The 22,913-nt window shown below is 56.8% G+C and overlaps 1 protein-coding gene across 2 annotated transcripts; it reads right to left on the reverse strand.

Annotated features, from left to right (window-relative positions):
- Positions 1-6,301: 6,301 nt before the first annotated feature.
- Positions 6,302-18,367, reverse strand: TMEM82 (transmembrane protein 82). 2 transcript variants are annotated; one of them, XR_003370204.2, is made up of 7 exons: positions 18,076-18,367; positions 17,920-17,992; positions 15,438-15,612; positions 13,090-13,498; positions 11,913-12,100; positions 9,129-11,236; positions 6,302-6,484 (listed from the first exon to the last, which is right to left on the reverse strand). XR_003370204.2 is itself a non-coding variant. In XM_026660132.2 (6 exons), exons 1-6 carry the CDS (start codon positions 18,161-18,163, stop codon positions 11,114-11,116), a joined length of 1,056 nt encoding a protein of 351 aa, XP_026515917.1. In that variant the 5' UTR covers positions 18,164-18,367; the 3' UTR covers positions 9,099-11,113. The 2 variants fall into 2 exon arrangements, 1 of the variants encoding a protein (XP_026515917.1); XM_026660132.2 differs by lacking the exon at positions 6,302-6,484 and having other exon boundaries at positions 9,099-11,236.
- Positions 18,368-22,913: the final 4,546 nt, after the last annotated feature.

Raw genomic sequence — 22,913 nt, forward strand, 5'->3', positions numbered from 1 at the left:
GGCCGTGTTAGTCTGTATCCACAAAAATAACGAGGAGTCCGGTGGCACCTTAAAGACTAACGGATTTATTTGGGCATAAGCTTTCGTGGGTAAAAAACCCACTTCTTCAGCTGCATGGAGTGAAAATTACACATGCAGGCATTATCATCAAGTAATCTTTACCATCTCCCTTCTTGTGGTCTTGGGGTGAGAAGTGTCGTACTGTTGAGGAGTCAGGTTATTTTGGGTTTCTGCAGGAGGCTTTTATTTAACAGTTATGCCAGCAGCACGAGGGATGAAAACACAGCGGCGCGAGCTCTCCTGATATATAGTGGGTTTTGTAAAGCTCCAACTGCTGGAATCAGGTTATGAGTTGCAAAGCTCAGCTTACGTTTAAAAAAGTGCGCTCATAGATTTAAAACGTTTTTAGACAGTGACTGTGTATGCTAGTGGTTAGAGCACTCAGGAGAGCTGGGTTTTATTCCCACCTCTGCCACTGGCCTGCTGGGTGACGTTGGGCAAGTCACTGCCCCTCTATGCCTCAGTTTCCCCATCCATATAATGGGGATATGGATCCTGACCTCCTTTGTAAAGCGCGTTGAGATCTATACGAGAGCAAAGGACTATTATTAATAATACAAAAACTGACACCAGGAGCCCAAGCCATCCCCGGCATAAATCTGTTTCCACAGCAGTCACCGCTCTGGTGGTTGACGACGTTTCCATTTCAGAGCCTTCTGCAGATAAACTCAGTGGCACTTCTGGTAAGTGGCTACAACAGCAGGCGCTTCCTGCGCTGCCGCTACGGGAGTGGAGTTTACTTGCACCCGTGCCAAAGCTTTCGCTGCACCGGAAGCAAGGGCTGCGGCGTCTGCATCCGCTCCCTGCTCTTGGCTTGGGAAGCAGAGAGGTCACGCTCAGGCCAGGGCACAGGAAATACGCGGGCCACTAAAAACAGGAACTAACTTGACCTGCTGTCTAGGGCTCCAGCCAGAGTCAAGTCCTTATAGGGTGACCAGATGTCCCAATTTTATAGCGACAGTCCCGATTTTTGGGTCTTTTTCTTATATAGGCTCCTATTACCCCCCACCCCCTGTCCCGATTTTTCACATTTGCTGTCTGGTCACCCTAAGTCCTTAGCACTTCTCCAGCGCAATCCATCTATGGATCTCACAGGAGGACAAGTATTATCACCTCCCTACGAATGCAGCAGCTGAGGCCCCCAGCCGTTAAGTGATTTGCTCAAGGTCACACAGAGAGTCAATGGCAGACCCACAAAGAGAACCCAGGAGTCCCGAGGCCTAACCCTGCACCTTTGCTGCCTTCTTTGGTGTTTCAAACGAGTCTGACGAACCTGCCTTGGGCTTTTTGGGGGTAAAAGTCACCACCAAAAAGATTGCTGGCCTCTGTGGTTTTGGGGAGGATGAGTTGACCGGGAGGAAGGATGGTCCTAGGCTGTAGTAGTGCTCCTGTTCTGACACACACATCATGTGTGCCCTTGGGCAAGTCATGTAGCCAGTCTGGGCCTCAGGTCCTCACCCCCACTGTGCAGATAACAGCCCTGCCCAGCTGCACAGGGATGTGAGAGGATAAATGCAGTGAAGATTGTGAGGTCCTCAGCTCCTATGGACAGATGATGACCCATTATTAATGCCTTCTTGTCATGCATTAGAGCTCACATGAAGGGCAAGTTCCTGTCTTACACGTTTGTAGTGTTACTGCGCTCTGTTAGCCGCCCTGTTCCCCCCCACCCCAGAGGTGGCTGCATTGCAGTAGTGGCGCACATAACATTTTTCATCTGTAAAACTCTCTGGAAAACACAAATGACAAAGTCCTCCGTGGCCCTGCGAGACAGGATCTATCACTGTTTTTCAGATGAGGAAACTGAGGCAAAGAGGCTAAACGAACGTACCCAGAGGCCTCATAAGAGGTTAGTGGCAGAGTCAGCAATAGATTGAGAGAGACTCTTATTATTTATTTGTATTACAAATAGAGCATCTCCATCTGAGACGGGGACCCTGTCACAGGCCCAAGGGGTCCCATGGGGAGGCAAATTAGCATTGTATGTTTCTAACGCGGTTGCAAGCGTTGCAAGGCATTTCGGGGAAGGGTCAAAGGCGCGTGAGTATGAAGTGGAAGATTCCTTTGCAGGTTGCGAAAGGCCAAAGGGGGAAGGAGGAAGAGCGCAGAGAACGGGTTAACTCGACACTTCAGCGAGCTCCGTCTGAAGATAAGACGCTGGCCCCGGTCCAAGGCCATGGGCTCGACACGAAGTTTATAGCTGCATTCACATCTACCCAACCCCGGCCAGCCGTGAGAAAAGGAGAGCGGAGCTGAGCAGGGCTGCAGAGATTGCAAAACGAGCGAGACGGGGAAGGCCAACGGTGCGGGGGAAACAAAGTCTCTGAAGCCGGTGTTTTGGGAAAGCCAAAAAGGCCACAGCGAGCCGGTTTGGACTGGTACAAAGAGCACCAGGAGCAGAGATCCCTGAACGAAACACCCCTCAAAAAAGCCCAGGACTTAAAAACCCTCCTGAGAGCCAAAGCAAGTCGGAGATCACAGCGAACCCTGGACGACCCGGGCACGGGACAAGAACTCCCGTCCACCCTTCCTCCCTTCTTCTTACGTTACACCCAGGCTTGGCCAGCCTCGGGTCGTGCGTGTGTGAGTGTGAAAGTGGGTTAGGGCTGGGGCACGAACGCTTTCTTTCTTCCTCTGAGCGACATGGGAGCATTCCCAGTGCTCGCCGCTGTTATTTTATTATTTTATCAATAAAGCTTTAAAAAATTTAGTCACTTGGTGTGCTCCTCCACCTCCTCCCCTAAAGATCCTGCGGCCTCAGCCTGATCACCTGACGCCCCGGGCAGATTGGTAACATAAATCTGTCGCAACTCCCTTGTGCCAGGCACTGCCCTGACACATAGCAAGAGGCCGGCTCCCCAGAGCGCTCACCGTCTACATAGAGAAAGGGCAGGAGGGGAAGAAGAGAGGTGAAATCACACAGCAGAGCTGGACATTGAACCCAGAAATCCTTATGCCTAAGAGCTAGGCTACATTCGTGAGCTGGCAGCCTCTTGCCTGGCAGGGCCTCTGCAAACCAGGGGTGCAAAGGGAGGGGAAGGGGTGCTGCAGAAGGTTGTGTTCACCCAGCAGCTGTGCAGGGCTAAGGGAGTCAATCATGTTCCCTTTAACAGAAGGAAGTTGTTAGAGCCCTTTGCTTCTTGTGCGCAATGTGCATCCCCTCGTCTGCGCCCCTGGGGTCCCCCTGGCTCTCCGCTCTCACCAGCAGCTCTCTGGCTCTGAGTGCAGACCGACCAAGCGGTTCGTTTTGCTGAGCAGGGTGACCCCGGGCTGTGATGAGACCGATGCCAATGCCACACGGGGTTCACGAGAGACCCGTCAGGAAGTGACTGGGGGAACCGCGCACAGCAGCCGCTCACCCCCGTCTGGGCAGGAAGCAGAACTGGCGGGCAGGGGAGAGGGGTTAGAGCAGGGCTGGACGTTGTCCCATCCCGCACGCTGCCTTGTTTGTGCTTGGGCCAGAGCAAAGCCCCTGAGAAACTGTCCATGCCCTTCCCAGAGAGGGTCCCCCTCAGCCCCAGGGAGATGGGGTCGAACTAACACACTGGACAGGCTCAGGCCAGCTAACATCAGCCACTGCCCACTCCCCTTTCAGCCTGGCCATCTTCCCGCACTGGGGGGAGGGAGGCTGCTGGCTGATCTCGGGAGCATCTCTGACTGCTGGGAGGAAGGACCAGGTGACATTCTGGCCACACCCAAACCAGAACTAGAACCAGAAGACAGGCCTGTCCTAACACCAAAGCCAAAGGGGAGGCTCCCGAAACATCCCCACCCTGTCTATCTCTGGTACTTACGTGGAGCCGCTCACAATATTTAATGGGTTTATCCTCACACCCCCTGCGAGGCAGGGCAGGGCAGGGCTATTATCCCTATTGTACAATGGGAAACTGAGGCACAGGGCGGCTATGTGGCAGAGCAGAGCAGAGACTTTAACCCATGTCTCAAGTCCCAGGCTAGTTCCTGACCCACAAGGGCCATCCTTCCAGCCTACAGAGCCTGTGACAGTTCTCGGGGTCCCCAGGACTGCAAGAGAGGCAGCCTTGCCCATGGTGGCTAGCTGTTAGCCGCTCACGCACTCCCTCTGGGCTACACCAGCCCTGTCTTTGCCTTGCAGGTTAATGATGGGTTCAGCCCAGTCTCCAAGTCCCTTTGAAACATTCCCCTGTGACAGCCAGCCCCTGACATGGCTCCTCACAGAAATCTCACATCCTCTGCCCCCAAGGAGCAGCGTACCACAGTTTTACCTTAAACCACTGCTCCTGTATAACACCCAGCACTTGCTAGCACTGTCAATAAAACCAAAGTAGTTTTATTTAAAAGAGACTAGAGATTCACCTGGAAACAAGTGGTTACGATACCAAACAAAGTCATAAGACACAAACTAGGGCCGACACTTACTAATAAAGTAGATTCCTCCCACACCCCAAAGTTCAGTCTGTTGCCGAACTGGCTGGTTGGCTTTACAGGACCCAGCATCCAAACCCACTCTCCACCAGACGTCTCCTCAGTGACCAGAGACAGAGGGCCTCTCCCAACTCTGGCTTAAGTCTTTTGGCTCTGTTCATAGACCGGGCGATCCCTGGCCTGTTGTAATGGTCCTGTTCACCTCCAAGTGGGTTTGACTGTTTGCAATTCTCTGATGGCCTTGGGATGGAGCATTGCTAGACGTCGGAGCCTTGCATTACATCACCAGCTAGCCAGAGAGAGTGGCAACTCCCTCCTGCTTGAATGGGCCATCACCACGACACATTAACCCTTGGTGACGAACATTTGCATCCAAGACCATAAAGCAGACTTTCAACATTGTTACATGATTTCTTGAGTGTTACCCGTACACATCTCGCAATGATCACGATTCTTGCTAAATTACAAGCTTTCTGTAGACACCTTACATGTTAGCCTTTGGATAAAGACCCTGCAGGACATGTGTTTGGTGTGCTGAGTTTGTCAGGTCTGAGATGAGCGTTGTTTGCAAAGAACAGGGGACCCTTGCCAACTGAGCTCTGTCACTGTTGTGAACTGATGTTTTGGTTTGGGGTCTGTTTCTGGTTTTAGACATGAATAGCTCTCAAGTCCGCTTCTGTTTAATCCTCCCATCCGGTACCATATTAAAACAGAGTTTGGCTAAACCAGACAGTTTGGGCAATAGCCACTTACATACCCATTTAGCGTCTACTAAACAGCAGGCACGTCATTTTTGCTTATGGTGAATGGACATCAAGAACCAACCATTACGGCTGTTTGAAAATTTTACCACCAAAATGGTTATTTTGACAGAAAACTGGGATTTCAACAAACAATTTTTTCACAAAAGGTGTCTGTTTTCCACAAAAAAAATTGATTTGTTTTTGGAAAAAAAACAAAAACAAAAACCTGACCACCCCAACACCAAAATATTTTGGACAAACCCAGAAATATTTCAATTGGACAATGCTATCCCAGTGCCTCATGGGAATTGTAGTTCAGTTGCCTCATGTCTCCATTCTCCACTATGGGCCAGGCTCCTGGATGAACTACATCTCCCATGTTGCACCATAGCCAGGGACTCCCCATGACACACTAGATGACCTCTCCAAGAGGGAAGATCAGGGTGCATCTTGGGAAACATAGTCCAACCAGAGAACATAGTCTATAGAGGCAAATAGGAGTATTAGGCACCTGACCTACAACACCCGTTTCTAAAAACCAAAATATTTTGGATTTTGGCCAGAATTTTTGGTATTCAACTTCCTGCCACTAATCAAACTTATCCATCCCCCTTTTCCATCCAGCTCCACTAACCATGCTGATAGGTAAAGCAACATTTCTCACCTCTCCACACCAGAGCAATTGCAGTCTTTCTACACTGCAGGACCCAGCCCTCCTCTTAAAGTAGGGTCTCATTTTTATGGGCCTCACAGGGTTGTGTGTCTACTTCTGGCCATCACATGACCCTTGCACTTCTTAAAGAGACAGTGGGTTACCAAACATCTCTAATCTTGCCTTTAAAAAAGCAGTAGTGGAGTGGAACCTTCACTCCAAACCACTCGGCATGTCAGGGTACGCTGGAGTTTGTGGAATCAAGTCCCTGGATCTGAACCTGCTCCTACGGCGTTGAATTCAGGTTTGAACCAGCAGCAGAAGGGGTCTGTTTTACAGCTACAGGTCAGGTGCTGTCGTTCTCAGTACCTTTGTCCCAAGATGGCAGAAATCCCAGTAGGACAGTGGAGCTCCCAAGAGCCCCACCATTCAGAGTGGCAAATCTTGCAATATTTTCTTCAGTGCCTCTTATGACATTTTCTACCTGTCTGAGCTGAAATTTCATGAGATGAGATTGGGAGATTTTTGGCTCCTTTAGATCCAAATGCAGACCCCTCACCCAGATTCAGTGTTAGACCGCTCCTGGAGTCTGGTCCAGATCCAAACACACCTCCTCAGTCCAGGTCTGTTAGAAAAAAGACATTGTATGCTACCAGTGACATATGGGCTGGATCAGTCTAGGCGTTAGAACAGCAGACTGGCATATAGGAGACCTGGATTCTATCCCCGGCTCCCTGTGTGAACTTGGGCAAGTCATGGCATTGCATTGTGCCTCAATTTCCCCATCAGTAAGACAGGGATACAAGTGCTTTGAGAGCCTCAGATGTGCGGTGCCGTGCATGTGCACAGGACTAGTATTGCCCGGTGAGCTGGCAGGGGCTATAAAGTCAAATGTTGACCGGAACAGAAAAGCAAAGCCATTTCCATCATAATGACAGCAGCCTCCTTTAAGGCCTTTCACCCACCAGCCTGCGCCTTCGTGTGTAGGCACAAGTCCAGGCAGGGTGCGGGTTGGGGAAGGAATGTTGCCGTCAGCATTACGCTGGCAGGGCGCTGTTCGGCAGCGGGTAGCTACAGGCCCTGAAGCAGAGCCTGGGATGCCCGCTGTTCGGCGTTAGAGCAGGGATTCCTGCCAGCGCCCGGGGGACACAGGGAGAGCTGTCAGTGCCCGTGAAGAGAGCTGGGCACGATTCCCGAATTTCCCAAGGCCTCCCAAGGCTGAGTGGGCATCGCCGCAAACGCTGCTCTTCATCGTGATGAGGGGGATCCTCAGCCCACCCCCTCTGCCGCTGGCCAGCTGTGCTGCCAGCCCCGCAAGCGGCACATGCTGCTGTCCGAGGAGCGGATGCGACAAGTTGACGCAGGCCGAGGGGAATCAGCAGCAGAGGTGGGCTGGGCTGACAGCACCACAGACCTGTGGGAGAGCCCCCCAGGGCCTGCTCTGCCCCTCTGCATTGGCATCACTCGACAGCAAGTCCAGCTCGGATCTGTTCGCACCCAGGTTCATTCCCAGCCAGCACTGCTGACGCAGCCCTTTGCTGGGACACTTGTGAATAGCAACAGTGACACCCTGTGGCCGGCTGGTTGGCCTAGATCCCTGCTCTGCATTTGCGGGAGAACCAGCTGATCCCAGCACTCAGAGCCAGGGGCTACATCCTGGCCAGCCAGTGCTCAGAACCCCACTGGAAGTGTGATGCCCATCAGAGATAGTCACGGGTGGGGGCCTCAGTAGCTGGGTGGCTGCAGGAAGTGGGCTGGGGGATGCAGTAGTGACTGGGGTGGTGCTGATACCATGTGGTGATAGCACTTTACAACCCACAAGCTCCTCTCTCTGTTACAAGCCCCCGGGCTACTGCTCCCCCAGCCCCTCAACTCCCCTCAGTCTTTTCTGCTACCCTCTGCTGGGAACACCTGCCTCTGCCCATGGGCTCATGGTCATCCTCCCTCTCCTCCTTCGCCCTGGCCATGAGCGCAAAGGAGAGGGGCACTGGGGGTGCAGAGCCAGCGGCCGGGCATGGATCTACATCAGGGTAAGTTGTTCCAGGAGACGGGGGCTTTGAAGGGGAAGATGGTCCTGCAGCTAAAGCCTGTAATAGGCCTCTGGGTTCCGCTGCTGTCTTGGCCTTGTGCGGCCTGGGGCCAACTGCTGCCCCAGTTGTAAAATGCGGGTTGTGATTCTGCAGGAACATGGGCCCTGCATCGTGGGACCCTGCCGTGGCTGGCCCTGCACGCAGCCGAACTTCACAACGGTGAATGGTGCAGTGAGCGCAGAGGGAGGTGTTTTCACCCTGGATTTCACAGGCTGAGTGGGGCTGTGCCCAGGGCCGGCTCCAGGCACCAGACGAGAAAGCACGTGCCTGGGGCGGCACATTGTAAGGGGCGGCATTCTGGCTAATTTTGGGGCAGCCAGCCCAGCCCTGCAGGGGCACGAACTAGCGATCCCGGCCGCTCACCGTGCCCCCCGGGACGCACCACTCCCCGCCGCCTGCACCGGCCTCCGCCACCCGCGCCGCTCTGAGCCCGGCCCGGCCGAGCCGCCTTTAAAGGAGCGGCTGAGCCAGCACCTCCTGCAGCCCCCGGGGAGAGGCACCCCAAGGCCGGAGGGCTGCCCACGGGCGGAGGGAGCGGGCGGGTGCCGCCCTTCACCCCCCTGCAAGCCGCCTTGACCGCCCTCCACGCGCTCCGTTTTTTTGTTTGTTTTTGCTTCGGCAGGCTGGCTGCCTTTTGTTTTTTTGCCTGGGGCGGCAAAAAAGCTAGAGCCGGCCCTGGTTGTGCCTCGCAGCTCAGGCCCTTGAGTTGACCCATTCCTTAGTCGTTGGGACTGTACGCTCCCGGGGACAGCAAGGGGGGCATGGGGTTAGGGTACAGTCATAGGAGGCGGGAGCCCTGAGGCCAGTTCCAAGCCCCCGACTCTTGGTAAGGTGACAAACTCTCTGTGCCTCAGCGTCCCCATTTGCAACGAGGCCAGTACCACCCGCCTCCCACGGGCTGGTGAAGAGCACGGAGATCCCACCCGGAAGGTTTTAGGGCCAAAATCTCCCCGTTACTTGGTCCCTACTGGAGAAACATGATGCGGCCGGGCTTTGGACTGGGGCGTGCGTGCGTAAAATGAGCAAATCATGCTGGCTTGGGTTAAAATAAAATCACCACCATAACCCTTCCACACAGGGAGCGGGAGCCCTTCAGCACCACTTAAGAGAAGACGATTTTTTATTTAAGCTTCTCTCCCAGCCCAGACATCAACTCCCCACAAAATTTCACATCGCCACCTGGCTTGCAGCCCCCATCTCACCAAGGCAGGCAGTGCCACCGTGAGACCCATCAGTCAGGCCAGGCTTGCTAGCACTGTCTACTAGCCGCCCGCTACTGGAGTCCGTGCCTGCTCCGGTCCTGGTTTACAACAGGTGGCAGCAGGGTTTACGGTAGAAGTGGAAACGGTTCTGCAGGACCCCCGCCTGATGTGGAAGATAGGAGCCCAAGAACTGGCATGTTGGCCTGGCCCGTGATGTTACCTTCACCCATCATCTTACTTGGCTGGATAGGCCAAAACTAGTGAAATACAAATACCGATCAGCCGGAGGAGGGCAGGGGCAGGGCAGGCTGGTGGGGGGTGAAGAGAAGATTGAAGCACATCAGGCCACGTAGCTCCAAACATTTCCCGTCACTTCGATTGCCACTGATCAGGTCAGGACCCCCCCGAGGACAATGATAAACAGTCAGAAGCGCAGTAATGAGGGACAGGGCTCTAGCCACCCACCCTCCAGCTCAGTGTTTTAAACTTTATTCTCACGTATGGCCATACAATTGACAGTACAAACCTCCATGGATTCCCCTCTTCCACCGAACTCACTAGACAGGGAAGCTGATGGGCACCGCTCCTCACGTCTCATTATGGGACGGCGTCTGGAGCCCAGCCCAGGCGCTCACTGCAATCACAGCCCCAGAGGATGTGGCCCAAGGGTTCTGAAGGTGCAAGGTCGGGGAGAGCCTGAATGGGACAGCGCAAACCCATGGCCCAGGGGGACGAGGCAAACCTGGAGCAGGGGGTCCGGACAGTCCCATCATGGGCTGCTCAATTTCAAGGTCAGCTCCAGCCTCACAGGACGGCAGCAATTCAGAGATCCAGTCCAGCTGCAGGCTCATCCCCTTCAGAGCCCCTGAGGAACGGCTCTATGCCCCCGGCACAGTTAGATGCTAAGGGGTACTGAGGGACACCCCAGCCCCTGGCACAGAGGGACGCTGGGGAGGTGCACACGGAGGGGAGGGCTTGCCTGCTGCTGTGAGATGAGAGGGAGCCCCCACCTGCACCAACACCCAGTGAGGAGGGGTATTTTCTTGGCAATGAATTAGGAGTGAATTCTTTACAGGAAGTGTGTAGGTGCTGGATTAACAGGCCTGGACCTCCATCCCCCAGCTTGTCTCCTCTGCTGCCCTGCCAAGGGGCCTCAGCCTTGACTTGAAGGGGGAACCTCCAGGAGGACAGCAAGGCCCATGTCCATTCACTCTCTAGCAGCTGCTGAGCAGGGGGCCGATGGGGACTGAGAGTCAGGCAATAGGGACACCTGTGCATGGATCCAGCTGGCCACCAACTCATTCCACCCAGGCCACCAAAAACCTCAGATGGCAGCCACCCCGCCTGGCTTTGACCAAGCTTCTCCTAGCCACCCCGTCCATCATGGCCTCTTCTCCGCCACCCACCTCCATAACTGGCCTTATGCACCAGTTCAGTGGGCAAGACACTTGGCTTTGGGGTTGATCCAGGGACAGCTGGGTCCTGACACGAGCACTGCAAGCTCAGGCCGCCGGAGAGGCTGGCATCACTAGCCCACGAGAGCTGCTGGTCGGGGCAAGCTAGAGACGATCTGGAAAGAGCCAGCAGGGAAAGTGAACCCTTTCAAGACCAGGCGTGCGGGGGGGGAACGGTTTCCCATTCTCCAGTATGCGATGCAGCCCGGAGGGCCATGGGGGCCTCCCCATTTCCAGGGAGCAGTGCAATTCGACCAACCGCAGGGTGTTGGGGGTGGGGGGTTGAGGGGAGCAAAGCGTCATCTAGGTAGTTAACCTGGGACTGTGCAAACAACTGTCCATTTGAGAACGTCCTCAGCAGATCGGCCCCGAGTCTGGTTTGCTACTGGAGCACGTGTGAATTAAGCCGCTTCAGCGGGCACGGCCTGGAGCTTAAAATGTCACATTTCAGTCCCGGTCGCTGGGGTTTTGCCTGTCTCGCCATCGCTGGAGCATGGCAGCCCCCTTCTCACCTCTCGGCTCCGGCCCCTCCACTGGAGGACCTGGTCACGGAGCTGGATTTTCTGCCATGGGCCTCAGGCCTAGGCTGGGGCTGCCTGGAACCGGATTCTGGGAACCTTTGAGAAAAATCCTGCGGAGAAGCAAAACCCCATCCCCCACCACACAAATATTAGACAGCGAACAGCCTCTCCAGCCAAGAGCCTGCCCTCACAGCCTGCCCGAGCGGCATCAGGCTTAAGCCAACCGGCAGGTACCTGCGCCCCATAGCTGCACAGCCTTGGCCCACTCCCCAGACAGGAGCGCCCTGAGGAGCTGCTACCTGTCTCCCTCCGATGCTCGGGGCCCAGGTCTCTGCTGGAGTCAGTGTCATTCCACCCCAGAGAACTGGGCCCTTGCACTGGGCACAGATGTTCTCATTGGCTCCATTGTAACCGGTTGCTGGCTTCATCCTCCTGCCTCCATGGCAGCCCCTTAGCTACCCATCCTCGTTCCCGTCGACCCGCTGTGCTTAACATCCTTCTCCTCTCCCCTCACTTCCACAATTCCTCCCCCCTCCCCCTCAACGGAGTTGGTGAGGCCCAGAGCCCGTCATGCGAGTGCCAAGCAGACTCTCCTGAGATTTCCAAGGCAGGGGAACAGTTCTGCCCTTGCAAGCCGACTCACAGTCCCTCGGAGGTTAGATTGCACAGGGCAGGGCTGGATTTGCCCCGAGGAACACAGGAGACCATTCGGCAACACTAGGGCGTCTGGCCGCCCTCGTGCTCCTCCAGGTGCAGCATGTGCCTACAGTACGAGGGCAGTCTCACCTGCGCCCGGCAGATGTCCAGCATGATTCCTGCCCGAACCAGGCACCAGATCTCACCCACCAGCGAGATGAAGATGTTCATGATGTCCATCCACCGGCCCACCGTCATGAGGAGGATGAGCAAGCCTCCCATCCTGACAAACACCGTCTGATAGACCATCTGCTCGCTGGGGTTATGCCTCTGCTCCTCTGTCAGGAACAAAACGGTCACGGCATGAACCATTTCCTCCCCTCCCCTTGGGCTTGGGCAGCAGCTTCAGCCACGTGGCTGCTATGGCCAGGAAAATGGTCCCTTCCTAAGACATCGGATTCAGCTACACTGGCGCTGGAGGTGTAACTCCCAGCTCGGGCTGACATATCTCCACTAGCTTTGACCAAACTAACGTGCTAAGAACGGAAGAGTAGCTGCAGCGGCACAAGCGGAGGGATGGGCTAGCCACCTGAAGTATGCACCGAGGGTCCCGTGCTACGCGTCAGCATAGACGTGCCCTTTGCAGCCGCGGGAGAGCAAACTGGCGTCTGTTCTGCCTCCAGGGAGGGGCTGCAGGAAGCCATGCTCCTGAGCTGCTGCCCGGGACAGTCCAGATCTCTCCTCTTGGCAGAAATCGGAGAATGGATCGTAGGCGTTGGAGTCCTATGACCTGAGCTAGGCAAGAGGTCAGAGGAGAGGATCACAGCGGTCACTTCTGGATTTATAATCTGTGGATCAAGGTGGTGAGAACAGTTCCCAGGACAGTGCTTCATTGCAAGGGCAAAGCTAAATGCGGAGGTTAAGAATGAGAGAGAAACATGCCTGAGCGTTACCAAAGCTACACAAGCAGCAGGAGAGAATTCGGTCCCATTCTGGTTCCAAACATTCCCGCCCACCACACTCGCTCCACCAACGAAGCGCAAAACAGAAGCAGCACATCATCAGAACGAGCTCCCATTGGCTGATCGTACCCTGGTGGGCAGCTTGACCCCTTGTCCTGCGTCCAACGGCTGGACTTGCTCATTGGGAGGTCTCCATTTAAAGGTCCCGTTTTGAGCGGTTAGTCCCCACGAATAAGACCAGGGGGTTCCTCCGTCATGCCTGGAAGTGCACAAAACAAATCCCCTTGCCAAAACAACCTAGGGGACTTGGGAGCATCCGGCCAGGAAGGAGCTCAGCTGGTTTCCAGCTGCCACGGGGACCTCACCTTGCATGTAGATGACCAGCAGGGTGTAGCAGATGGTGAGCGGCGTCCAGAAGCGAATGGCCTCCGAGGTGGTGAGGAAATCCCTGTTGATCAGCGCGACAGCGGCCAGGTCAGCCACCACGAAGGTGATCTTGAGGGCGTTGCAGAGCAGGGCGGGGATGCCGTGCCAGGCGGTGAGCAGGAAGATGCAGACCCCGCAGTAGCGCTCCTTGCTGTGGAGCTCGTACATGGTGCAGACGTGCCGGGCCAGCCTCCAGACGTAGCAGGTGATCAGGCCGGCCAGGCCCAGGCTGAGGAGCAGGTTGCCGCTGCGGTGGGGAGCCCCCTCCAGGAGGTAGCTGAGGCTGCAGGAGATGCCGCACCCCAGGGAGTACTGGCACAATAGGTACAACTGGCTGCTGTGGGCCCCCTGCGGAAGCAGAGCATTGGAGATGCAGCACGTTAGCTACACGCCCGTGGGATGGCTATTTATACACGTTCCTCCAGACGGAGCCCAGTGGCTGGTCTAATTCCCCGGCACAGCAAGTGGAAACCACTCAAGACGTCAGAGAGCAGCCGCCAACTTGGGGCGGCTAATGTTACACCACAGCTCAGATCATGGTGGCGTCACAAGACAGCGGAGTAAGCGCTGGGACCAGACCGCGGCTCCTTCAGCTACCCACCTACCACCTGAGCTAAGGGACTGCCCCAAGACAGGTAGCTCCTTTGTTCTCCGTTGCCCTCTAATGTCTGGCACAACATCTCCTTGCCTGTCCTCCCCTCCACATCCACACCCCCTCGTGGCCTGTGGCCATGAGTTAGGACTTCGTAGACCTCTGCCTTGAGGTTTCATGAGCTGCAGACCCTTGGGCGGAGGAGTACTGGTAAAAACGGGGAGCTCCCATCCCACAGCAGCCCAGACACAGGACGGTCCGATGAGCAAAACCTCTGGGCCTACACTTGCTTCTAATCACTGTCATTGGACGCTGCCCAGGAAGGGTGGTCCAGCGGCTAGTACCCTAGGCCGGTGGTTTTCAACCTTTTTTTTCTGGCAACCCAGTTGAAGAAAATGGTTGATGCCCACGACCCAACGGAGCTGGGGATGAGGGGTGTGGGAGGGGTCAGGGCTCTGGGCTGGGGGTGCAGGCTCTGGGGTGGAGCTGGAGTTTGGGGTGCAGGAGGGGTCTCTGGGTTTGGGGGGCCTCAGGGCTGGGGCAGGGGGTTGGGGTGCAGGAGGGAGTCAGGGCTCTGGGCTGGGGCAGGGGGTTGGGGTGCAGGAGGGGGCTCCAGGTTTGGGGGGGCTCAGGGCTGGGGCAGGGGGTTGGGGTGCGGGAGGGGGGTCAGGGCTCTGGGCTGGGGGTGCAGGCTCTAGGGTGGGGCCAGGGATGAGGGGGTTGGGGTGCAGGGGGGGCACAGGGCTGGGGCAGGGGATTGGGGCACGGGCTTACCTCCAGCTGCTCCCGGTCAGTGGTGCAGCCGGGGTGCTAAGGCAGGCTTCCTGCCTGACCTGGCACTGTGGACCGCGCTGCGCCCCAGAAGCGGCCAGCAGCAGGTGCAGGCACTGCCCCCCCAGCTCCTGGGAACCGGCCAATGGGAATGTGGAGCCAGTGCTCAAGGTGGGGGCAGCGCACAGAGCCTCGTGGCCCCACCGCCTAGGAGCCGGACCTGCTGCTGGCTGCTTCCAGGGTGCAGCGCGGTGTCACACAGGTAGGGGCTAGCCTGCCTTAGCCAGGCAGCACCGCCAACGGGCCTTTGACTGGCCCGGTCGATGGTGCTGACCAGAGCTGCCGCAACCCAGTGCCTTCCATTCCGCAGTTTGAAAACCACTGTCCTGGACTGCCACTCAGCAGATCAACATTTGACTCCTGGCTCTAGTCTCTTGGTCCTCGGACCAGCGAGGTTTGGAGAAGTAATCAGAGTCAGCTCAGCAGCACCTCCCTCAGGCCAGTCGCAGGGGTGTTCAGAGACATCAACTAGGGCTGGACACTCCCTGGGGCAGGAATATTACAGGCAAATGGAAGATGGAGAACCATGCACAGTGTGGCCTAGTGAACAGAGCACTAAACTGGGACTCATGAGACCTGGGTTCTATTCTTGGCTCTGTGTGACTTCGGGCAAGTCTCTACTCCACTCTGCCTCTGTCTCCCCTTCTGTAAAATGGGGATCAACGACACAGATCTCCTTTATTAAGCATTTTGAGATCTACTGAAGAAAAGTGTCCTGTCAGAGCTGTGAGTTATTACTACAGTGCACTACACTATACATCAGGAATCCACCCTCCTGGTCCAGGCCCAACGATGGCTCATACACGACTACAGAGAGTATCAGGAGATTATTACACAGGCCCTTACCTAGAGACGACAACTCACCTTATTCAGGGACAGCAGCATAGACACAGCCCTGAGGGAAAACTCCAGCACCACCAAAGCAGCCACGCGATACCCAACCACCGTGAAGATCAACGTCAGTAGAAAGAGGTGGACGTGATCCAGCAGGGACCACTGGGAGCGGATGGTCTCCTTCTCCTTCTGCCTGTCCGGGTCACTGGGAACAGAGAGACACACGCTCAGGATCACCCCTCCGACTCCCCCCATTACTCCAACCAAGAGCAGCTTTTCTTGCTTTCGCCTTTGGTCCATCCAGGCCCCTCTCCTGCCTGGAGGATGCCCCCTGCTCCCCAAGTCCTCCATCCAAAGCAGCTAATAACAACTACCACAGCAGCTCAGGATCCCAAAGTGTTACCCGTCTGCTCTAGTTTATGCATAAAGGCCAGCTCTGCACATCCAGCCCCAGCGAGATGCAGCCGACTCTGGGGAGAGGAGCTTGAGTCAAAGACACCAGGCCTCAGCCGTACGCTTATGAACGAGGGGCAGATCTTCACAGAGCAGCGGGACTCGTGTGGGTCTTCGGGTCTGACCCAAGAGATCCAGGCACACAAAGCTGCCCAGGGTTGGCTCCACCTGACGGGCAGCGACTCTAGAATTCTGGCCACACAAGAGGCCCCCTCAGCCGGAAAGTAAATAATAACCCCCAAAGAAACCCAGTTCCAGACTCTTCCCCCACCCCAGCTACCCACCCATTCTCCCAGAGCTCTTCAACCTACACCAGGTCCCCTGTCCCAGGCCCCCCCGGCAGCTGTTCCTCACAGATCATCTCCTGGGCTCTGGCCATGGGGGAGAGTGGGTCCACTCTGGTGGAGGGTTCAGGGCCAGGGAGGGGGGTGTTCCCCTTTGGCTTTTGAGGTGGCAGGTCTGCCCTGAGCAGTGTTGGGGTGGGGGGCAGATGTCCCAAGGCTGGAGCAAGGAGAAAGGGAAGGGACCCCTTCCAGAAGCAGCTGGGGCTGGGTTGAACAAGCGGCAGCCCCTCCATGCAGGGGTAGCCTGGTGCTTTCTCCTCCCGGTGCTGCAGGCAAAGGCTCTGGGGTGCACCCCCATAGGCACCTAGAGACACCCAATTCCCAGCCACAGGGGCGCTAGTGGGTCGAGGGCCGAGCGGCTCGACCAGCAGAGGTTGCCAACCATCCAGGATTCATTTCATGCAATGAAACCTCCAGGAATACCGCCAACCAAAATTGGCCACCTGGAGAGTGGCCTGTGCATTGCTGGATGGGGCACAAAGACTTCTTTTTTGCCAATCTTCCCCCCCTTCCCCAAGTGTAACTAGTATCTGGCCCCTGCTGGCCCCCAGAGGCAGCCTTAGGACGGTGGGGCCAGCCAGGGAGCTGATCTAACACATTGGCCAAGCCAAGAGAGGCCCTGAACGTGTGTCTATAACGCGATAGCTTTGGAAGGCCGGGTCTGGTCAATTCCAAAAGCCAGGGAATGTTCTAGGCATCACTGGGCAGAACCGTATTGATTGGGGGGGGGGGGGGGTAAGAAAAACCCAAGGGGGGAAGGGGGGGGGGGGGGAGACCCTGTCATGTGGTTGGCAGAGCCAGCAGCTTCAACCAGGCTTGCAATCCTCCACAGATCAAAGAGCTGGTGGGGGACAGCCATGAATACCATCCAGCGTCACACCACCCCAACCCAGCTCTGCCCATCCTCCCCATAGAGGCTAACATGCTGACCCCCAGAATGACTTAGCGCCCAGACAGAAGGAATTAATAATGGGCTTGCGGGGGGGAAGGGAGGCCCCCAGAGCCATGGGTATGGGGAAGAGGGAATGTGGGTACAGAGAGCCCCTGGCATGCAGGGCAGAAAGAGAGAGAATTTTATGGGGGAGGGGGACACCCTGTGCCCTGGCATGAGGGAGGAGCGGGGGGATTGCAGGGAGTCCCTGTAGTAGAAGGGGATGAGGGGGCAGCACACAGGGATCCGGGGGAGGGGGGGGCAGGGAGGGAACAGAGGGATGTGTGCAGTGAGCTGGGCCTACACAAGGCATGAAGTGTGTCACGCCCTTGTTGTATAGGCTAGTAACCAGCGTGTGTGAGTGAGAGAGAGAGCGCGGGGGGGGGGGGGCAGCCTAGCCCCAGATGCCAGTTAATCTTTGCAATCAGCTCCAAGGCTCTGCCCAAGGGAAAAGAGCTAGAGACTCAAACAGCTTTTCCTCCGCCAGGCCCAGGGGCAGCTCCGATACCAGGGGACTGGCAGGAGCCCAGCAGGGGACAGAACCCGCCATTCCAGACAGCCCGGTATGGTCCCGCTGCAGGCTGGTAAGCTGCGACCCGCCTGGATTTTAATGCCAGGCATCAGAGTCCATTCTTCACCACGTGGGACTCATGCAGCTGGCGTGCCCATCTCAACGGAACCCGCAGGGCAGTGGGCCCCGGGGGCCGGGAGAAAGGGCTTGGAGGAAATCAAAGCTGCTCAGGGAATCATTTTTGTTGGGACGAGCGATTCCTCCCCCACTTACTTCAGACACTGGATGTAGAGATAAATCTTCACCAGGCTGCAGAGGACAGACACGGCACAGGCTCCTATTAGCCCTGCAGGGGAGAAAAGAGCCGGGTGGGTCCTGGGGAAGCCAAGGAGACCAGCGAGGGAAGCTAGGAAAGGGCTCTAACCTCACCTTGCAAGAGAGAGTCCAGCAGGGTGGAACCCCAGGCCAAGCTGGGGAAGCCAGGGAGCCAGGAGGTCAAGAACTCAAAGGAGAACATTTTTCACCAGCTCTGAGCAGGCTTGGAACCAGGTGTGGGGAGCTGGGCTGATGTCAGTCTCAAAGGTCTGCAGAGAGGCGTTTGATAAGAGGCACCAGGAGGGGGTTAGAGTGCTGGTGAATCATTCTCCATGTGCCCTGCCTGCAATCAGTTGGCCAGAGAGGGCTGGGGGAGTGGGAAGGGCTCTTCACAAGGTTGCCTGGAATTCCTGTGTTAAAGGGACCCAGCCAGGCAAATTCATTCTGCGGTTGGGCTAAAGAAATCGTTCCAGTCGTCGCCCCATTCACAGCCAAGGAACAGATTTCTGTTCAGCACAAAGCATTCGCCCTGCCCATTTCACAACCCAAACACTGCAATGCTTTGCTAGCCTAAGGCAGCCAGGCCCGGTGGCAACATGGAGGGGAGAAGCTGGGTTCCGTGCTTGGTTCTGCTACCAACTCAAAGCCCGGGATATGGGGCAAGTTAGTTTGCCGCTTGTGCCTCAGTTTCCCCATGTGTAAAATGCAGCAAATGCTGCTCACCCTCCTTTCTAAAGTGCTTCCAGACCCTCTGATTAAAACTCTCCTTGTGTCCTTGATATTGTTAGTAGTGCATGAAAACTGACCCACCCCCACTTCTCCGCTAGCCTCCGAGCATGAAACAGAAACAGCCAAAACGTGGCAAAGTACCAGTTTTAAAAAAACCCTTTTGGGTTGTATCAGCTCAGGTTTTGGTGCTCACCTAGGGGGGAAAAACTGGTTCTTTTCTTAAAGTGATTTTAAGCCTGACCCCGCCCCCCATGTGTGTAGTTAATCAATGTAAGCGTGGGAGCGGGAGCCGATACATGGGAGAGAAACTAGAGGAAAAGTTGGTCTCTGTCCCGCTCACCCCCTTTCCTCCGCTCTCTTCTGTCTGGGTATTTCTGCCGAGCCAGGTGGGATCTATGTGGAGAAGATGATGGCAAAGAACCACCCTCCGTTTACACGTCCCTGCCCCAGGGTGGAAGGTGTGAATGGTCCAATATAACATTTCTCAGCCGGTTTCTTATCACAATGGCATTTGGGTGTTTGAATTAACCCCCCTTTTTTTCAAGCAGTGTGGCCAGACACGGAGGGAAAGGGACTTAGTGGTTGGTTAAAGTAACCAGTGATTACTGTGATGCCCGGATACTTTAACCCCTTCAGAGCTGCAAGCTGAAGGCCCCACTCCTATGATTAGCTCTGTGTGGGTCAATGCCAACACATGAGCCCTGCATGAGCCAGCCCATGCAGGGCTCATTGCTGGCTGAGCCTCATCATAGAGCACGTGAGTGGAACATGCTTCAAATCATAGCTGGGTTTTTAGGAGAGCAGGGCACCTTTGGGGGCACGAGCCCAAATCTGCCCCACCTCGCTCCCTGCTACTAGAAACCCTCCCCAATTCTTGGAGTCGCAGCCCTGCCTGCAAACCTTCGAGAGCATCTAGAGGCGGCCAGGTGTCACCTCTTTGGGACCTGGCCAGCTTCCTACAGCTCAATGCAGCTTGGCTAGTGGCCCCCATCCCTTATGGCACATGGAGCTGTTTGGGGCAGGAGGGTTAATGGTTTGTGTCAGTTATTCTTGGCGCTGGGTGGGTTTGCTCCAGCCCACATCCATGGCCTTACAGCCCAGCTGCCTCTGGGATGCTTTGAAGGGTGTGTGTCCTGCAAGACTTTCTGCTGGTGCAGGGGGATAAATTTGGAGGGATGGGGTGGGACTGTGATTTGGGGGTGGGGGAGTTAGAAGGGACAAGCTGGGTGCTTGACAGAAGGGGCAGGGAGTGGATGGAGCTATTCATGGCTTGATATAGGTGTTGGCCACCTAAAGCATCATCATTTTAAGCACCTCTAGCCCAGCCACCCCCTACCAGCTGGAAGCCAATCAGTGACGGTCCTGGCCTTTTCAGAGTGCTCCCCCCCCCCAACTTTCAGAGGGGCGGGGGAACTGGCTAGAGCAGCCACCCATCTAGGGCTAGTCTCAGGGCCCTTTCAGAGGGGAAACCCAGCACTGAATTGGGGCGGGGGGGTCTGGATATTGCAGAGTTTCTGTGCCACTCGCTGGTGGCATCAGGGCAGGGCACCAGGGGGTGATTCTATGGGCCATGCCCCTTTCCGCAGAGCTGTATGCCCTTTGCTCCAGGGGCACAGGCATGATGCCAATGAAGTATAATTGGTCACATTTCCTGCATGTCCCCAGTAGGTGGCAGCAGGAGTCCACAGGGACCCAGGTGAGCTAGGCCTGGACTCAGGGCCAGGAACCGGTTTAGTGCCTGGTGCCCAAGGCTGGGATCCCAGCCCTGCGTGAACACACTATGGCTGACGTGCCTGGGACTGAACTAGGAATCTCCAGGGCTGAAAGCACAAGCGTCTACAGCCTGAGCCACAGCTGGGGGCTGTGAGAGATGCCCCGAGGGCCCCGTAACACACTCCCCAGCGGGTTACAAATGCCTGGCAGCGCCTGCCCTGCTGCCAGTACTGGCATTGGCCGGCTGCATGTGCAGCCTGGCACAGGCACCAGAGGCCGACTAGCAGGTGCCTAGGGCGGCAGCTTGGTGGGGCTGCCTGAGGGCGGGGGCAGCTGCCAGCTGGGGCTCTGAGGAGCAGGACGCGGCCCCCTGCCCCTTCCCCGGGTGCTCCCCGCCCCCAGCACAGGTAAGGCCGGGGCTCAGGCGCTGAGCAGCTCAGGGCTACTTCTGGCAGCACCATGAGCGTGGCTGGGTCTCCACCTGGCTCCATGTCAGTGCCCAGCCCCCACGGGCTCTGCTGCCCGGGCATCCCAGCTCCTGCCCAGCTGTTGCTTCAACGCCATGGTGTCTGGGCTTTGGGGGCGCTGCCACCGTGTCCTGGCTACGAACCAGACAGCGAGGTGCTCATCTGGAACAGGCGGGGCCCAAGCTGGGGGGGCAGAATGTGGGGCACTGGCAGTGCTGGGGCTGAGATGTCGGGACCCCCCCACACCCCACTCCCTGCGTAAGGAAGATCAGTGTGCCCAGTCCTGGTGGCGTTGTGTGGGGCCGGGGGAAGGAGGGGGACGTGCTCCCCATTAACTGGCGCCCTATGGGCTGGGAGCTGCCCCCTGCGGGGACATTGGGCTCCTTGTGGTTGAGCTGAGCCACTCCACGGGGAGGAGCTGCTGCTGCCCGAGCCCGAGCCCGTTCCCCTCTTGGGCCCTGGGCAGCTGGACGTGCCTGGAAAGGGCCAATGGGCAGGGCACCCCTGGGTGAGGGTATTGCCTACCCAGAGGGCAGGGCTCAGTGGCTTGCAGGGCCTAGGGCTAAGGCCGAGGGGGTCTTTCATCCTGGACTGGCCCAGTTCATCCCGGCATCTGTCACTGGGACACAGTGGCCGCTGCAGCCCCAGGCCGGGGTCTGTCCCAGCAGCCTCCAACCCAGCAGCACCAGGTCTGGGGGCGGTGGTAGCAGCAGCAGGGGAGGTGCCGGGGCTCCACTGCAAATTTCTAAAGGGGTGGGCGGCAGAGCATCTTAAGCGGCCCCTGGCGGGCACCATGTTACCAGCACCGATCTCCGTGCCCCCCAGATGGCTGCTCCCCGCCCAGTTCTGCTGCTCTCTGGCCTTGCACTCCCGTGCTGCCCTGTTCACACGCCAAAGTCAGGGCTCTGCCCTTCCACTTCCCCAGCAAGGGGCTCAGTGCCTGGCCTTGCTCTGATGGGCCCGGCTCGTTGCACTGGTTTTTCGTTGCGCTTTCCCCTGGAGCACCCCTCTGGATTTGATCACCTCCTTTCCCCCCACAAAATACACCGACAGTCAGCTAGGGTCCCTTCTTACACTGTGGCCTGGCTCCCTGGACAGCAAGAGCCAGAGAGACGTCATTACTGCTCAAACAACAAGGAGTCCAGTGGCACCTTAAAGATTAACAGATTTATTTGGAGAAGTGGGTTTTTACCCACGAAAGCTTTTGCCCAAATAAATCTGTCAGTCTTTAAGGTGCCACCGGGCTCCTTGTTGTTTTTGTGGATACAGACTAACACGGCCACCCCCTGAGACTTGTTATTCCTGCTGTTTATCCCGGCACCGGGGGAGCTGGATTCGAGTCTGGCTCATGCAGGGGACCTGATCACTAATTCCAGTTGCAGAATCCCTGTTCCAGGTGCCGACGCGGGAGCCAGAATGAGCAGGGTGTGCCCTCAGGCCACGGGGCAGGGTGCCTGCTGCTCCCATACAGGGCAAGTATGGGGGTGGAGCGAAAGCGTCCCCAAACCTGCACGGCTAACAGTCAACACTGCACCGCAGGGCCCTGCAGTGCTGCTCAGTTCCCTAGGGCCGGTGCAGTCTTTAAGCCTTGTACGCACCGGCGTATTTCTAACAATCTCCCATGGCTGGGCTTTGCCAGCGGGGGTTGAGCCTGGGACCTCCCGAGCTAACGCCTACAGCTTTACTGCCTGAGTAGCACCCCCATAAATCTCTAGGCACAAGTCTAGCCACTAGAGGGGGACATGCTGTGTTCATGGGGAGCACAGTTGCCCCACCCTGGGCAGCTACAATGGCCGGGGAAGCCATGCAGGCAGGACCCACAGGCTGACAGCAGTTTACCGGCCCCTCGGCTCCCCCTGCTCAGAGCAAGTCTCGGCGTGATTGTTAAAGTTGACTCTGCTAAGGGCCAGATTCTCAAAAGCTCAGCTCCCAGCCTGCACCCCATCCTAGTGCCCCTCTGAAGGCCTAGTGCAAGGGCAGCCCTGGTATCTTGGGGGTGGGTATCGTCTGGGGAGGGGGGCGGTTGGCACTGTCATCTGGGGG

Source organism: Terrapene carolina, unplaced genomic scaffold, assembly GCF_002925995.2.
Source record: "Terrapene carolina triunguis isolate 2854851 unplaced genomic scaffold, T_m_triunguis-2.0 Scaffold714, whole genome shotgun sequence".
Classification (NCBI taxonomy): domain Eukaryota; kingdom Metazoa; phylum Chordata; order Testudines; family Emydidae; genus Terrapene; species Terrapene triunguis.